Source organism: Blennius ocellaris (genome assembly GCF_963422515.1).
Source record: "Blennius ocellaris genome assembly, chromosome: 7".
In the NCBI taxonomy this organism is placed as follows: Eukaryota; Metazoa; Chordata; class Actinopteri; order Blenniiformes; family Blenniidae; genus Blennius; species Blennius ocellaris.
Genome location: NC_137656.1, coordinates 22,896,033 through 22,914,452, shown reverse-complemented (window position 1 = coordinate 22,914,452; position 18,420 = coordinate 22,896,033). Strand labels below are relative to the sequence as shown.

The 18,420-nt window shown below is 39.8% G+C and overlaps 2 protein-coding genes across 4 annotated transcripts in view; both read right to left on the bottom strand.

The window, feature by feature from the left end:
- Positions 1-1,455: 1,455 nt before the first annotated feature.
- On the bottom strand, positions 1,456-14,215 carry ulk1a (unc-51 like autophagy activating kinase 1a). Of its 3 annotated transcripts, none has more exons than XM_080498910.1 (27): positions 13,739-14,215; positions 13,568-13,660; positions 13,426-13,467; positions 12,302-12,334; positions 12,163-12,199; positions 10,831-11,004; positions 10,611-10,684; positions 10,425-10,526; positions 9,343-9,401; positions 8,278-8,360; positions 8,141-8,191; positions 7,956-8,044; positions 7,703-7,853; positions 7,533-7,593; positions 7,114-7,203; positions 6,538-6,663; positions 6,319-6,440; positions 5,455-5,531; positions 5,136-5,263; positions 4,777-4,898; positions 4,344-4,472; positions 3,967-4,121; positions 3,695-3,870; positions 3,467-3,585; positions 2,694-2,851; positions 2,466-2,601; positions 1,456-2,380 (listed from the first exon to the last, which is right to left on the bottom strand). In XM_080498910.1, the coding sequence occupies exons 1-27, from the start codon at positions 13,826-13,828 to the stop codon at positions 2,337-2,339; spliced, it is 2,721 nt and encodes a 906-aa protein (XP_080355036.1). In that variant the 5' UTR covers positions 13,829-14,215; the 3' UTR covers positions 1,456-2,336. The 3 variants fall into 3 exon arrangements, with proteins under 3 accessions (XP_080355036.1, XP_080355037.1, XP_080355038.1); XM_080498911.1 differs by having other exon boundaries at positions 5,136-5,260; XM_080498912.1 differs by lacking the exons at positions 1,456-2,380; positions 2,466-2,601 and having other exon boundaries at positions 2,749-2,844.
- Positions 14,216-15,882: 1,667 nt separating this feature from the next.
- The window catches only part of adgrd1 (adhesion G protein-coupled receptor D1), a 34,544-nt gene continuing 32,006 nt past the window's right edge, over positions 15,883-18,420 (bottom strand). The window contains exon 25 of the mRNA XM_080498908.1: positions 15,883-17,817. Within this exon, the coding sequence (XP_080355034.1) occupies positions 17,722-17,817 (96 nt within the window). The 3' untranslated portion in view covers positions 15,883-17,721. The remainder of the gene's footprint in view (positions 17,818-18,420) is intronic.

The following is an 18,420-nucleotide window of genomic DNA, read 5'->3' as shown; positions in this document are numbered from 1 at the left end:
CGGGTACAAAATACCTGCTCAGTTAAGAATCAGATATTGATATTAGCACCAATTGATCAGCAGTCCACCTGATGACAAGGCTGTTATCAAGATACTGGAACAATCATTTACTCTTGTTTATAACATGAATTAGATGTTGAAACAATAAGCCTAACTTTACTTTGTATGATCAAAAGAACAGATTAATAAGTTCTTGGTTTGTAATCTGAAATCAGCTAAACCCAGATCTACTGAAACGTAATCCTGTTTACCGTTTACTTATTTATTTACTGTCAAATCCAGTTTTAAAATGTTGGTTTTCTTGCTGATGTGACAAGATTTTAAGTTACTGATGCGTCAAACAAGATTTCTGCTCATGCAAACGTTTCTAACTTCAGGGTTTAGTTTTCTGTGTGCGTCCGAGTAGTTTTGAGTTCTGATTTTAAAAAAGTGGTTTCATGCAAAGAGGCTGGTGTGTTTTCTTTGGATGCATGTCGTATTATCCTCACTCACTGAGTTTGTATATCAGTGCCACACAATCAATCAGCAAAATGTATATTTACACAAACAGACGCCTCCAAATGACAAACTGAAGTGATCTGTTTTATCGTCTGTACTATACAGTGCTGATTCAGCACCTGTTGACTTTCAGGCTTGTTGAGATGAAATCAGCTGTAAAGTCATTTATTGTAATTAAAATAGCAGAGTTTATTAAACTGTAAGTGATCGTTCAGTTGGTTGACGGCAAAAATGCAATTACAAGTGATGGTGAGACTACACACTCAAGGGATTTACTTTTTATACATCCATCATTGGATTGTTATTTATTTTCTGATTTATACTGAAGATACAATTGGTGTTAAAGTTTTGCTTAGTCACAGGTTTACAAATTAGTTGCTACAGTTGGTAGCAGTGAGACTAGACTTAGTCTAACTCAAACTCAAAGATGTCATCAAAGATCACCAAACAGAGGTCTCAACAGGTGGATGGTTTTTCACACCTCTGTCATTCTCATGAGCCTCTTTGATTCTCATGAGCTAAAAATATCCAGAGAGAAACACGAGAAAACAAACACTTTGAGAGAGAGTTCATGTATTCAGCTGTCACTGGACACATTCAGAGTCAAGACATCTTTCCTGCTGCAATTATGAATCCAGACACTGAGTTTGAATTGTTATTGCTTTTTATATATATATATATATATATATATATATATATATAAAGCAGCTGGTGGATCCACACGCTACATAAGGCACTTTTAAATTCATGCATAATTTTAAGAGTTATCACCTTAAACTGAGTTGGACTTGTGTGCTTCCTTTTAAAAACAAACAAACCAAAAAAAAATGCATCCTTGACATGCTGATGTGAAGAAAATCCATGTTATATTAATAAACATTTATTTTGATCTCACATGTAACAACTCATTATGCCAAATTCAAGTGACAATCTTAAAAATACAGAATAAAACTTAATACATTCAAACAAACGTCCAATATTTCTACGTCATATTGGAATCTATTATCTCTGATTGCCTAGTTTGCCTATCAGGCACAATCATGTAAAAATTCATGTGACAATCTCCATTTATTACATCAGTGACAATCTCTGTAGTCAAAGCAGCAATTGCAGCATGCAAACAATGTCACTCAAAGTCGCTTAGAGCACTCAGTGATGTCATCACATTCTGGCAGCCACTTGGCTGCAAAAGTGAAATCCAATTGAATTGTTCCAACATACTTATTGCACTCCACAGTGTACATCTGTATGATCATAAGACCTCCAGTCATAAAGCAATTATCCAGTATGAGGTCAAAACATGAAACTGGCTTTACATCCACAACTCTGCTGATTACAAATGTAAGAAAAAAAAAGGCACTGTTTGACTAGAATCGCTACATATCAGCAATATTTGGTCATCTCATCCAAAATATTCAGACTCCTGTTTGCCAGTGAGCGTTTACAGGACTCATACCACAACGATTGCAAACAAAAGAACCACTTTTTCGTTTCAAGTATAACATTTTTAAAATCAGTTAATAATCTATCTGATTATACTCAGTGCAAAACCAACAAACGCAAACAATCTGTAACGATACTGAGAACAGTTGACCTGATCTCGGGTTTCAAATAATCATAACACCGTCGCAAACAAGACTTCCAGTCTTCTCTGTGCATTCTAATCAAGATACCAGGCTCAGTGGTGGGGAAAGAGCAGACGCTCCAGTGGTCGTTTCTCTCAGGAGAGGTCAAAGTGCTTGTGTACGGGACAGTGTCAAAGGATCCATCAGCATTGACAGCAGATGGATGAGACAGGACAGTCTTTGTGGACGCTGTCACCGAGCTCATTGACACAGTTATGTCTGCAGTGATGAGAGGCGTCGCTCAATACACTGCTTACCTGAAAATGTGAAAAAAAAAAGATTCAGTCATTACACTGGAAAAGGATGTATGTCCATCATTTCTGTGTCAGTGCGTACACCTACATTTATCTAAGGTTTCTATGTCGATTTCCTCTGTCAGGTTCCTGGACAGACCCTCCATCAGCAGAAGGGCTTTTTGATAACGCTGCACTGAACCAGTTCCGCAGTGAAACATCTCGTCGAAAGCAGCAGACTGCACCTAAACACAGTGAGAACACACATGGCAAACCTTAATGCTCAACATACAGAGGACAGATGATGATTAGCGGTATACATTTAATACTCTCTCACCATGTCCACAGTGTGACTGTAGATGAGCTTCTCTGCTGTGAGTTCATTGAAGTGGCTCATTACTTTCTGTTTGTCAAGTAAGAAAGTCTGAAGATGGTCGTTGAGGGAGCGGCAGAATGTCACGCAGCTCTTGTACAATTCATTTAGTTTCCTGATCACTGTCGGCACACAAACGAAAAATGCGAAGACCGTTTTAGCGTCATGATATATAAAACTAAACACAGCACAACTCTGCAAGACTGGTTCTACAAACGCAACAAGTGGTTCATCACTTTACCATATATTGGCTTTTATGCAAACACTTGAGGAAATAGTATTTTCAAGGGAAGAATTGAGATTATACAAAAAAAAGTATGGATTTGTGGCTAAGGACCATCTTGAAAATGGCAGTCGCCCGTAACCACTCTGAGTCTGAACAGAACCTGATTGAAGCATTTAAAGAATTCCTCCCAGGGATTTATAAAGTGATTCTGATGATCAGACTTTTCCTGCTTGCACAACATATGGTCACAATCTCGATGCTTCGAGTTGAGCTGGAGTAACAACGTTGAAACACAAAGCTGAACCAATCAGTGTTGCACTTCAATGCTCTTATAATGTTCACATTATGGAAAAAGACACAGTTTTGGGGGCACCAGGCTCCAGTCGCAGTTTACCTGTCTCCTTTTCACAATTTTAAGTACACCAGCCTACTAGAAAACAAGTAATAGATACTATTCAGATCTGTAAAAGTGATATGATTGATAATCAAAACGACAGAGGACTTGTCTCACCTTGTTTGACTGTAGCAGAGGGAAGGAGTTGGCCCTGCTTAATATTTTCTTTAGCGTTGTGCAACGCAGCTGAGAGAAACTCTTCAGCTTTCATGTACAACACCAACTGCTCGGCATACCTGGAGCAACACAAAAAAAAAAGAAAGCCAAGTCATTTTCAAAAAGACTGTACAAAAAAAAGGGGGGGAAACACGGTGGGAGAATGCAACAAACTTTGATGTTTCTCACCTCCATTCTCGACTCAGAAGGCTGATCTGGTCTGTCACCAAGCTCTGCTCTAGAAAGGAAACATCAGGGCTGCTGATGATTTCCAGTCCCGGATACTTAGATGAAGCCAGTTCCATGACACAATGCACAAAAGCCAAAGTGAAACGCAGGTCGTCCAGAGCGTCTGTGTGGGTTTGCTGTGAGAAAAACAGAAAAAATTAAATAAAATACAGGTACAAAAACTGTTCCAAGCGGCGTCATCTAAATCTATATAAACATAATGTTCACTTTACCTCCATCAATGTATCTTCAGCGAGTGCTGGGGGATGAAAAACGAGAGTGCTGTGTGGGACAGCCTCCATGGCGTCAGTCTCACTGTTTCTACGGCTTCCTCTCTGCAGAGGGCGACTCTTAAGTAGCCAGGCTGAGTTGGTGTAGCTGGGGGAGCCTGAAAGTAGTGATAAGAAAAAATTTAATAAATCCAGAAGAGCTGATAGAAGATATATTTGACTGACTGATAAAAAATTCAAAGTTGATAACCATTATAAAATAAACATAAATATTTTATGGACAGGTAATTTAAAAAATTTTTTTGATATGACTCTTGTAGTTTTCACCATAATAAATACAGCATTTATTAAAAACCTTAATATGAAATGTCTCTTCATACCTGAGAGCGCCCTGGATGCTATGATAGTATCAGGAGGTGTGTTTCCACTGGATGGAGAGCCCATTGTAAAGACGGCAGGAGGTGGACTATCTGCACACTGGAAAGCTCCGTGACAACCAGCAGGTGGCACTGTGAGAACAAAATAGAAAGAGTTTTAAGTCTGCTGGGGAAGGTTCCTATACAAAATCTTATGATTGTAACTGGAACCTCAACATCTGGATTTTGTAACTACTACAAGTTGCATACTTCCTTGCCATTATCCGACAATGTTTATTTAGCTCTTTATTACATATCCCAATTTAAAAATCTGCAGTAACAACAACAACAACAGATGCACAAATATTGATGAGGAACATTTGTTCCTCATCAATATTTGATGAGGAACAAAATAATTTGTCTGGAATGCACTGACTGCTTTCACTTGGACTTGTACCTGCTATATCCATCCCTTTTTCACAGTTGAGGTTCTCGTCACTTTCCTCAGCAAGATGATGCGCTCCAAAAGCCACCTTCAGCAGCATGTCAGACAATATCCCTGCGCTGTTCGATCTGGACCTTCAATAAATTGTGAGCATTTCATGGTTTATTCAACAGCTTATCAGTTGTACTGTGTGACATCTCTCGCAGCAAGATGGAAGGTTTTCACATTTCAATTACAACCGCATCATAAACAATAGTTATTCAAATTTAATTGTTTTCCCATGTCTTTATAGTTCTTCAGAAATAAAAATAAAAAACAAAAAAACCCCAGCAATTATAAGACATAACGATGCACCAGTGTGTTGTACTGACCTTTTAAAAGGGCCCTTTTCATTGGCTGATTTCCGGCTCATGTTGGCCTTTGAAGGAGGAGATGGTTCAAGAGATTGCAGGTTTGGCTCAGTCCTGGTTCGGTTCAGCATTTTGGATTGTACCAGCTGCTGAGAACAGACATGAAAAGTCATGTACTGTGGGAGCTACATGGAGATAATCCATCATAATTCATAGTCCTCATACAAGATGCGAAGAATGAGCCGTCTGTCAGATATGCTGTTAGTTATTGAAATGACGAAATGTCACTGATAGACTATGCCCTATCTCTTAAGTAACGTGTGTGTGTGTGTGGGCTGACCTTAGGGCTGGAGGTAACTCTCTCATCAGGGGAGCCTGTGATCAGAGTCCGCCTTGAGGTCTTTGGGGTCAGTCCCACTGAATTACAGATCATAACAAAAATTACATCATTGTTCAACACAGTACATATTATTTGTGAAGTCATTCATTCATTTCGCTCGAATAATTACATCAGTAAGACTAAATGAGGCAGGCTCAAGTATGCACATGAGGTGTTGAAAGTAAAAATGCATGAGTCAAAAGGAGGACACAAAAATAAAAAAATATATAAAACATTTCATATTGTTGCTATAAACCTGTATTAAGTGGGGTATTTCTTGTCATTACACACACACTGTGCAATGAGAGTGATTGCAGATCGTGATTTTGAGAAATGGAGTAAATCAGCCCTGCTTAGTAAAAGCCTCTTCAATACAATAATTCCCATTACGATCACTGATGAATAATTTTTTCACTAGCATTAACCTGAAAAACTGTCTTTTCAAACTTTTTAATCATTCAGACATGCGGTTATATAAAATAAACACCAAACACATATTTTTTCAAATATGCATACATAAGCAGACAGAAGTTAAAACATGTCAGCGTCCTGTCTTTAAGGCAGCAGAACTCAATGACTCAATACCAAAACACAATGTCGAAAGCAAACAGAGTTTTTTCTTTCTGCTTCCTCCTCAGTGCAGTGGATGAGGCACCTAACACTGCATGCACTGTCAGGTCTGAACGAAACAAGATTAATCCAAACACCTAAATACCTCAAAGGCATCACTTATTAACACTAAATGCCAACCAGGTTAGATCATCCATGTCTAAAAAAAACCAAACATCCTTGATAGATTACACAGAAACCAGGTGAGGTAGCTACCTTGTGGGGAGCGCTGCTGTGGTCGACTTCCTCCAGCTGCCAGCTTTGGAGAGTTAAAGGCAAAGCCGGCGCCACACAGTGGGGAGCTTTCCCTGCTGCTGCACCCGCAGCACAGTGTGACCCTGAAGAACATGATACAGAATTAGACATCAGAAACGAGCAGAGCGGAGCAAGACATAGTGTTAGGGTGGTCTTCTAGACAGAGGTGGCTGGACATGCCTGGTGGAGCCGTGCAAGCCGACGGGCTGCAGGTGCTGTTGCATACGCTGGTAGTTCTGGACCTGAGTTGGGACGGGAATGGGCCCTGAGCGGCTTCTGCTGCAGCCAGCACCTTCATCAGGCTTGCTGAGTGGTTCAAAGAAGAAGCCAAGGGAGTTAGACACAGAAGCATGAGCTGCTAAGAATGAACTCTGTTGATCTTTAACCTTCATGGGGAACGTGTTAAAGTATATATACATTTAAACTCTATAGTGTTGTTTCCTGTGTACAGTGTATATGCCAAAGCACAGTTTTTCCACATTTCTAAGAAAACGTTTGGAATATATTGAGTGACTAATAATACGAGGTGCCTTGAGGACAAAATACTGTGGTGTTAAAATCAATACCTCTAATAATAATTCCCTGAATTATTTGTTCTATAATTTATGGTTTCCTTATAGAGTCACAAGTTACTCAACATTTAAACAATAAACCAATCATTTAATCAACTATTAAGTAATTAGTCCTCCTCGCTATGGAGGAGGTTACCTCCAGAGGAGTCTCGTTTTGTCCAAACAAGACTGCTTTGTATCGTACCTAACAGGCTTGGAGGGAGAATGTGGGAGGGGAGACGGTGAAGGTGTCCTTCCTGGAGCTCCAGGGTTTCTCTCGGCCAGCAGTGAGCTCCTAAACAAACGGAAGTGTTAAGCATTATCTGAACTTTTCTTTAATTATTATTATTCCTTATCAATTAGTAATCAGCTATAATAAAACCAGCTTTGATTTTTTTTTTTTTTTTTTTATTCCAGTACATGCTTAGAAGTTAAGTGTTAAAAAGATTATTCCCTTTTGGAGGCCAACATTCTGCAATATATATATTTTCTAATTAAATAACTTTGTTACAGGCATACTCAACCGTAAATACATATATTAGTCATCCATGTAAGTTACTGTGTCGTACATCTGGTACTGAATAACTGAACACATTATGAGCCTCACAGTCGTGGATAACTCACCCACTGTATGTGAGGCAGCTGTGAATGGGTGACTCAACCTCCATCTCACAAGTGTATTCACCTACAGAGCAGAAAAACAGGAATAGCCCGATGTTTTTGTTTGTTACTAATGTGAAAAAAAGAAGAATCATAATACAGTATGTTTAAATATTGGGGCTCGGAGGTCGTACCAGGGAATTGGGCAGGGATCATGACATAGTCTTCTGTACAAGATGTGGCATTTGGACTCGGTTGAGTCACTGTTTCTTTCAGCTGGAAGCCCAGGTTGTGTTGTGTAGGGGAGTGAAGCAGTTGAATTGGATGCGTCTCTCCATCGGAATGCTAAAAGAAAAAAGTGGGGAAAAAAAAAAACGTATTGATTTTAGAAGTGATGATAAGTGAATACCAATGACTGACTGCTTCCTTTGGGAACTCTGTACATACTTGAGGCGAAGCCAGCTGGGACGCAGAGGAGCTGCTAGAGGAGCTACCGGAGGCTGAACTGGGGTAGGAGACCACGGCAGCTGGTGAGCCTGTCAGACGACACTTCTGTTACGACCTCAACTACATGTTGAACTACCTTCACTCCTACTGCAGCACACGGGAACGTCACGACAAACAGTTCATACATTTCTTCGGCGATGGGCTGGTCTCCAAGAAAGGATGGTGGAAGAACTCATCTGAAAATAGGAAAAAATGATGTGAAAGAAATGCTTTGAAGCTACACAGAGAAGGGAATTAAAAAAATATATATTTTAATTCTTACCGAAGCTCATTCGTTCCTTGTGGTTCCTCTGCAACAACCCCAGCAAGAGGTGTCTCAGGTTACTAGAGGTCTCTTTTGGGACACTAGCAAAAAATTAAAAAAAAAGTTTCATCTTCAGATTAGTTAGAACACTGATAAGCAAAAGTGAAAATCGTGGGAATAATAACAGCAAGATCCTTTTTAAGTACTGGCTAATCACAGGGATTTTTGACAGACAACACCAGGCTATGTGTGGTAGATCTGTGTGGAGCTAAAACCTTTACTATTCATACACACCCAGTGATCTGTAAAATATGTGCATTTTTTATGTAATGTATAGCTTTATTATTAACATGATAACACTCTGAGGCTGTGTGTGTGTGTGTGTGCGTGTTTATGTCTACGTTAAGCTATGTGGGTCATGTGGAGAATTATAGCCTTACAGGACACTAGCTGGCACCTCGGAGCAGTTTATATATAGAATGAGAAGAAAACAACAAATGCCTCTACAGACACATGGAGCATATCTTATCATCCAGCTTTTGCGAAATGATAAGCATGGCTGTGAGCCAAATACTAGCTGGCAAAGTGCGCCATGAAAACAGTGAGTAAACAGTCCATAAATCCCTTTGAATGTGTTCCAAGTCAAAGTTCTCAACATCAGAGATCCCTAACCCTAACCCTAACCCTAACCGATAACAAGGCAAAAATATTTAATCATAGAGAAAAATAAGTGAAGCATTGATTTGGGCTTGTGCGATTTTCATACAATAGTTATGAGAGCGGCTAATGGAGAATGTGCTCTATGATAGGTCCCGCCAGGTGTCTGTATCAGTTTCTTCCATATTACAACTATTTTTAGTGACGGCATCACACTTATTTACTGAGTGCTAATTATAAAAACGAGTGTGCACGTGTCTTTGCCCTAACACATGCTTTGTGACGCATTGAGACGTTATTAAAATACATACAAACGTGGGTGATTTCAATCACTCGCTCATCATCAATGTGACAGCCTCGATGACAGAAAATTGTGTGTGTGTGTGTGTGTGTGTGTTGGGTGAGAGGTCACTCAGGAGCACTAACCTTGGGAACAGGTTGCTGTTGCTCTCATAGAAGAGACGCAGCTCCTGCGGTGAGCTGGCCTGGTACAAATACACACAACAGCCAGTTACACTTTCAAAATGACCAATCCTACACTCGCGTATAATTGTGACAGATATATTTACAGACCAGCATTGAAGTCAAGCTTTTTTATGCATACATAGGGCAAGCAGTGTAAAACAATTTTTTAATTCAATTACTGTGTGCTAGTGTGTTTATTTTATGATCCCACTATCAGGAAAGTGGTATGTTTGCCAACTGGACTACCAAAATAAACATCATCATCATCATCATCATCATCATCATCAGGTATAGCGGCGAACTTCACACTAACGCTTGGACTGATCTAAACTCACCGACCTTCCCAGGTGAAACAGAAGTCAGTCTGACCTCTCACTAACGGAAAAAGCTTTCAAGGAAACTGCAACATAAATAATCTCAGTGTGTTGCGTTAGGATTAAAAGGTCAACAACACCAGAATGCTAACTCTTCTCTAGCTAAAAATATATGGACGTGGAAAAAACACGGGGTTTTTACAGATAAAGATAGAAGCAGAGAAGGTATAAAACGCTGGCACGTGTTTGCATACAAACAACAGCTGAGATAACTGACAAACTCAGTCCAACAGTTACATGTGAGCAGCCACGTCAACAGTGGAAAGCAGCGGCCAGAGTTGTGAAAGGCTATTTACGCTGGATTCAGAGAGCGTGGCTCACAGCCATTTCCTCACCCCCCCATTAGTAAACAAGGCTCATTTTTATCAAGCAGTCAAGCTGCAACAAGGAGATCTGGGTAAAAAAATATCAGCCAGGAGGCAGGTGGCTTTCAGTGGTTGTTCTGTGGCTCAAGTTCCTCTGAGTTGTGAAAGGGACATATCACATTCAAGCTTTGACGCCAATCAGTTTGTCCTTTCTAAGAACTAAAATCAAAACAATTTCACAAGTAAGCGTGGCTATTTAAAGTGTGACGGCAATGAGTTGTTTGCAAACCCGCCTGTTTACCCAAATGCAGTCCTGAATGAGATTTGGGGGATTGTTTTGCATGTTTATGTGAGTATCACTCACATGAAAGGGTGCTTTTCCAGTCAGGCACTGGTACACAATAGTGCCAATGCTCCAGAGATCAGCCTTGGCATCGTAGTTCTGGGACATGATGACCTCAGGAGCCTGTGACAAGGCAAACATAGCTCACAGCTCAATGGAGACACAGCGACATGACGCCTGACTGGCACAGGAAACCTTCATACTTACCATGTACATGGGAGAGCCACACAGTGTGGCTGCCATTGTGTTTGTCTGCAGGTGACGAGCAAACCCAAAGTCAGCTGCAAGATGAGAGAAATGTGGTGACAAACACATATTTATGGGTGGGGGTTCTTGGCAAGAGATATTTTCCATTCAAAGCAACTCTATTAAAATTGAGCCACAATTGTTTACCATATTGCAGCTGCAATTCCTCCAAAGCCATTACCTAATTTGATGCTGGTATTAATGGAGCTGGACCTGCGTCCCTCAGGGTGGCAAAGTAAGATGTTTTGGGGTTTGAGGTCTCTATGGAGGATGCCTTTGCTATGCAGGAGCTTCATGGCCTGAGCAATCTGCTGCAGGAACACACGGATGGTGTCTTCACTCAGGGTGCCCTTACCTGTAGGTCAGAGGTAAGGAATCAGATTGGGTCATATTGTGGAAAATCAGGTATATAGAACATGTATCATGAGTATACACACACACACACACACACACAACACTACTGAAGAAACGCAGGAGCATTACCATCCTATATTTTCAAATGTGTCTAAAAATTGACAAAGATATAATGACAAAATTATCAGCCTGAGAAAAATGCTATATTAGCCTCGATCCCCCTTAAAAGATTCACTTTAATTTGAGCGTTGTCACTCTCACGAGACAGACATGATGCAATATGGAAATGTACAACCTTAATGGCATCAGCATCACTGCTGTCATTCTTCATAGAGAGACATTTTGTTTATGAGGCTTCATTTGGAAATTAAAGTCCGAGCTGTCGACATACTAGCACCCCCCCCCCCCCCCCCAATCCAGCATTTCGAGCTGCCGTGTTTTTCCACAGGAGGACATGGGATAAGTGAGTGACAGATGGGTGAGGTCATGTGGGGGGTGCTCTGTGAACCTTGCCAAATGTGACCAAGTGTTGTGCTGCAAATAGCCGTACGGGCCTCCTTGGCACAAACACAGACTGGGCAACTCTTGTCAGAAGCGCTCGCACAGAGCAAGAATTAGACCGACACTCCACAGCAGTGCCTAAATACACCGACACCAACGAGCTAATTCTAGCCTGAGAAAACTAAACTCCGTGCCCTCAGCCGCCTTGTCGTATTTGGAAACATGGCTTGAAACTTGAGGCAAGGGTGATCTTTCTCACAAGAAATGCCTTTTATTATCCTAAGAATTAAGATGTGGTGAGATCACAAGATGCCTGGAAAACTGTGAGTGCATGAAAAATAAATATGGTATTTCAGTTTGGCCACAGTTTTCACATATTTTGTCTTGACCACAGGCCTGGCTGAGAGGTTTAATTTTATCTGGGTTAAGTACTTGGAAGTCTTGCTTGTAATTTACCCACTGACCTATTGGGACTTGTCAACTTTGGCTTTGTCGTCCTGTCAAAATCCTATTATTTCTTCAAACCACGGAGAAAAAAACCCCCACAATCATCTCAAAGGCTGCAATGACCCACAAATAATCTGGTCAAATGGGTTTACAAAAAACAACCTGCAAATCTGAAATACTCTTGCAACGCTGACTTGTGAAGCAAACTTACAGTGAAGGTACTCTGCTAGGTCACCTCCATTGCAATACTAAAAAGATAAGAAGCACAAGTATTAACAAACACATCCACAAGGTTGACATATAAATGTTATGTGATTTGAATTTTCAGATGAAAACAGATGCAACCTCACCTCCATGACCAGATAAATGCATCCTCCCATTTCCTATTGATTAAAGCAAAAGAGCAACTTAATGGATGAGTAAATGCATGCAATAAACAGGTATAGCATGTGCCTATGCAGAGCGTGGCAAGAATTACTACACGAATCCATCGATGTCTTAGCTGTGCTGCAGGTTACACAACAAGTGGCAACATATCGCTTCTTTGACTGAGCTGACATTTTTTTTTTGGCTCATCGCCAGTGACTAAAACTTCGCCAGCCTCTTGACAACAGCTGACTCTGGGGTCTGAAACTGTATCCAGACCAGGTTGCCGTCGAGCTCTGGGGCCTCTGAATCATTCAGGATCCTTTCCAATGCAGCACCCCACATTTATAGCCATTGAGAAAGTGACAGAGGAGCGAGGTGAGACAGGGTGGGCTATAACTGTGACTAGTTTATGGTGTCAGGTCCACCTGACTTCAATGGAAAGTAATAAGTGAGGCTCTCTTTTATATCACTCAGTTCAAATTAACAGGCTCTATGCGCAGGACTGAAACCTAAGAAATGTTTACCCCGTGTGCTATTGCATAAAAACCACCATGTGGCTATTATGGCCTGGTGTGTACCGCTACTGCAGATAACAGAGGGTGAAAACTATCCTGATGCCAGGTGGCATGACATGTCAATGTCCGCAGAGAGCATTTACAGTTGAACGTAGTGACTTTTCGTCAGTACACACAGACAGTGTTTTATAAGCCATTGTTCAACCGGCTGCACCCTGCCATCTGTCCAAAAGAGTGTGTGAGATCAGCTCATCCGTGTCTGGCAGGTGTCAGTAAGTGGAGAAGAGGGTGATGCACGTACATTTAAGTAAACTCCCTTTCTTCAAACACTTTGCAATATGCATGAATCCTTACGAGATTGGGTCCAAACATAAGATGTTATAGATGAGTTTTATAATGTCATTTTTTAGAAAAACTTTTTTATTAATTTTATTAATTGAGAGTTTTAAAGTTTCCAATTTTGGTCACTGAGGGGCATCAGCCCGATGTTAAACTGTGACATCCCACAGTCATGTATGCACCGTCCACTGTGTCTGAGATGATGTATGTGAGCAGACAGAGCAGGATGAGAAAGGAGGAACAATCCTCACCTGATAGTCAAGTAGTCTAACGATATTCTCATGTTTCAGCTCCTAGACAAGGTGGATGGAAGGGAAAAGAATCTTAATTAAAAAAAAAAAAAGTCAAATTAACAATGAATATCAGATACAGGTAATAGTAAACAGACATTACCTTGAGTATTTTGATTTCTTTACCAAGCAAAGACTGAGACTTGGCAATGTTTTTCTTGTTGATACACTTCACAGCAACTTCCCAGTCACGTTTCTTGGAAGTAAACAGCTCATGTAAATATACATAAACGTAAAAAGAATGACAAGATGAATGTCAGGGGCAAACTGTTACCTCTTTATGTCTGCCTTTGAACACAACAGCAAAGGCTCCGTGACCAATCAGGTCTTTCCTCCTGAACTCAAACCTCCCAACAGACTCCATGGAGCCAAATAAACGTGTTCAAGTATCCAGATCAGGTTCAAGAGGTGGACAGGCCAGCTGAAACTGAGTCCCACGACACTTCTTCTCCTGTGCCGGTAAATCCCATTCCATTCATCTACACTAAGAAAATAGTTCCCACAAGAAGCACGCTTTATAACCTGTGGAAAGCCACCGACTACACAACGCGGACGAGGTTTCCGTCAACACAAAAAGTTGAGGCAACGTGCGTCAGCGGCGTGTAAACAAAACATTAAGAAGGTCCAATGAGCGATTAGAACGAGGCAAAGCCTGCCGCTACTTTTCCGAAGTCGGTAGATACGTAAATAAAAGTGACATTACGGCTGTAAAACGCAGTTTGTATAGAGACTGTGAGCTCAGATATGATTGTATTCCTCACCTTTCTACTCAGCGGCTATTCATATTCACGGCTCGCGATGCGCCTGCGCAAACACACCAGCAGCTGTTTGACTGCGACGCCTTCATGTCAGCTCGTAAACTGAAGAGTCATATCTAAATTTGGATACTACTCATATTTTTAATGTTAAATAAAGAAGATTCAATTTTCTAATCGAGGACTTAATACGACTGATGCGTTTTAAATCCGTGAATAAAATGTATTGAATCAAATTACATTATAATCCTCACAGAGTTTGGGAAATCCCATACCTCCTCAGCCACCTGAATATACATTACAAAGTGCACCACGTGTACTGTACATCTGTCTTACCGTGTGGTTTATGGTGCCTGTACTGTATTCAAGGACATCTCAGGCATTCAAAATACACATTCAAAGTAAATATGTGCCACCCTCAACATGCTGCCCCACTGCAGACTCGACCACCTTCAGTATAGTGAGATGGATGTTGAAGGACCTCACCTTCACATTAAAAAGTAGAGATGACTCTGTAAAGAGCTTCAGTGTTTTTAATGGAAGACGTCTTCCATCTTCTATACTTCTTTGTTCTTTTCTGGTTCAGCTCATCCCAGAAGGTAGGATACCCCCCAGATATGACAGAGTTAATATCCACACACACACACACACACACACACACACACACACACACACACACACACACACACACACACACACACACACACACACACACACACACACACACACCCATACACACTTATGGGTAATTAAGCTCAAATGCATATTTTCAGGACTGTAGGAGGAGTACCTAGAGAAAATAAATGCTCTTAAGGCGACACATGCAGAAGCAACACAATAAATATATTTGACCCATAATTGAACCCATGACCTTGTGATGTGGCAACGGCACCAACCAGTGTACCACCATGCAGGCTGTAGGCTTGTAATCTAGCAATGTCTAACCAACAAACAAACAGCGGTAAAATAAAGACATGCTGTCTTTGTTGTGCTTTTAAAGCAAAGGTTAATCACTTCTTTCTGTCTTGAAACACTCACCACGTGTGCATATGGACTATAAAATACTTTCCCAGCACTATGAACATTTCTTCAATTACATCTAGTCTTTAAAACAATCCATCAATAAACCATAATTTCAGTGTTGCAGAATACAAAGTCTTTTTTGTTTTTTAATTGGGTTTTAGTGTAGAATAGATAACAACACAGAGTAAGAACTGTATGGGGGTAAGAAAAAACAAACAAACAAACTGTGACCTGAGAAGACACAGATTTGTTTGACTAATTTCCACAGTTGAAGCATCATGTTACTTCCAAATGAGTCATTGCCATTCGAGGTACACTAGGAAATGATCTTTTAATAGCCAGGAGGATTGATTTCAGCAAGTAGAACCTTTTTCATTCAATATAAACTGCAAATGACTGCAAAAGATTTTAAGTTCCTAAAAAAAAAGAAAAAGCTATATTTTACACTTGATACCGAGTTGAACTTTGTTGCTTTTGGTCTCTGGTAAAAAACTTCAGTTTTTTGTCATCCTTTCCCAAAGTGGATTTATGGACATTTGAATTATAGCTGCACAAAGTATTCACCAAATGGTCTTAATAACCTACAAGTCTACACTTATGAAGTTGGAAATCATGCAGTAAAAAGGACACTGGTTTCTGGTCATAAACAGTTTATTTAATAAAGATAAATGGAAGCATAGACCATAGTACCATACAACAACAGTCATTTACAAGCTAATAAAAACTGGAAAACCTAACTTTTGATTTGACGTGTCATGTAAGTGCAGAGAGACTTACAGTAAATCCTGTCTGAGGAGACTTCATGTTGGTACAGTGTAAAATCAATGACTTTTAAACAATCTCATCTCCCTCTATTCTCACAGTTTATAAAGAAAAGAAACAACCATATAATATTTCATTTTACAAAAAAGTAAGAAAATTTAAAAGAAGAGTGGCAACAGCATACAACATAAAACTTCACAGAACTGTATTCAATTAAAAAAAAACTAATGTTCACTATTCCTCAAGAAGCATTACATATGCCAGCGTACTATCAATGTGAGGTACTGCAACTATGCCAGTCAAATCAACGAAGGAGGGAAAACAACACATTTTAATACAAAAACACATTGATTGTTGAGCTGTGATAGTTTGCAGAAGACATGATGAAGAACCCAGAATCACAAAATAAATAAATACATTAATATCAGAGTCTAATCTATTGTTACATTGTTTGTGGGTATTGTGCAGTTATTGTGTTGTGGTGTCAGAAGAACGAGATTAAAGCTGTGTGATTTTAGGTGAATACTGGAGGAGTTCTTTCAGATTAAATCTGCAGTTTGTCCATTGTGATGATTAATACTGGTAACAGGTGGTGTAGCGTTTGGTCTTAACGCATACATTTAACACTATATTTTAGGAAAATGTAATGTTTTCCTTAGTCCTTTTACTATTCAATGTTATGCATTTGAACCCAACTGCACTCAGAATACAATCTATTGACTTCATAAAGTTGAATGCACTTAATTTTCTGTATTCAAATCAAAAATGGAATATGTATGTTATTGTGTAACACATTTTATGGCACGAGTCCTTTACCACTGTCATTTAATAAGACCTTTTGACATCATGAAAGATAAGCATATTTGCATTCATGCCAAGAGTTAGATAAAGATCATTCAGTCAAATTCAATCATGTCATTTTATTGAGGAAAAATAAAATTGGCATTCTGTTAAAGAAAATAAGGAATGGTTATTGGTTCCAATAATTATCAATAAGACAGTGTGATGTCAAAAAAGACATCACACTGATAAGTCCCTAATACCCAATTGTATTTCACTGTGTTTGGCCTGAGCTCCTGGTACATGCTCTTTTTGTGCATCGTAAAATGAAATGTACTAATTGATGGGCAATACAGGTGCTGGTATGTCAATTTTGGATATTCAATAAAAAATGTTGAGACATACATTTGACTTTCTTTGAAACAATTGAAAGGGTGGTATAATATTTAGATTGTATAACAATCCAGGAAAATATGACTGTGAATTGTGTTGAAATCTTCAGCGAACTCTGAGCAAGAGCGCAAATAAGCCTAATTACAGCAGATGGTCCATGCAATGGATAAATTGAGATGCTCTGTTCCACTGAGGATTACTTCCATACCCTGAACTACAAACACAGATCCTTCTGTCACTTTACTGACCTTCTCCTACGACAGCCAACAGACGATAGACCTGCTTTTGTAGCCTACTTAGGAACTCCCCGTTTTATTTCTTAAAAAAGAAAGTAAGGCACAGCTTTAGAAGTCTAGTTAATCTAAATGCTGAAGCTATCATTCAACTCCAGAACGCCTCTTTTGATATCACTTTCACTTGAGTGGCTGAGTGTCAAATGTATTACACAACGCAGTGGGAAAATACTCTGGCCAGTGTTTGCCATTCAACTCGACTGATCTTCCGATGACTCTGCAGCCTCAGACTCAAACGGCGGCCTGGAGCTCTACACGGCCGAGAGGTCGATACGGTTGGCTGAGTTGGTGCTTTTGTCCCACGTGTTCATCTTTGTAGGAGTTACGCCCTCCTTGTTTCCATTCATCTGTATAAGAGAATAATAGGGAGACATGGAGATTAGGGAGGTGAACGCCCACTTTTTTTGGGGGTCTTAAATCTGAACGTTTAATCACTATCCTGTTACTGCTGACAGGGTTGTTTTTTTTATCACAACTCCTACACTGTCAGGGCAGCACAGTAAGCATATATAGAGATATAACCATGCACATTGGAACTGAAAAAAAAATTATCAATGGATTTATGCTCCGTAATTTCTAAATGACAGAATTTTCTATCAAAAGATATTGTTAATTGCAACAGGTTCACATAGAATGTGCGATAAACTAATCAAAACACTTGACAACTCGAATCATTTCATGCGGTTTATTTCATCATTCAATCATAAGGCCACAGGGTAGATATCAGAAGCAGAAAACCTGAGCAAAAATCACCAAAGTTAACAAACTTTTCAGTTTATAAAATACTGCTGGTGAGAACTACAGACGTGCACATCATTGAAAAAAACCTGGAGAAAAAAGAAAACTTGGTGCACGCACAGCTGGTTTAAATTAGAGGCATGAGAAAGAGCGCGGTTATTTAGAAGAAGAAACCACAAAGCAGAAAGAAACTACAAAGGCATCAACATTAC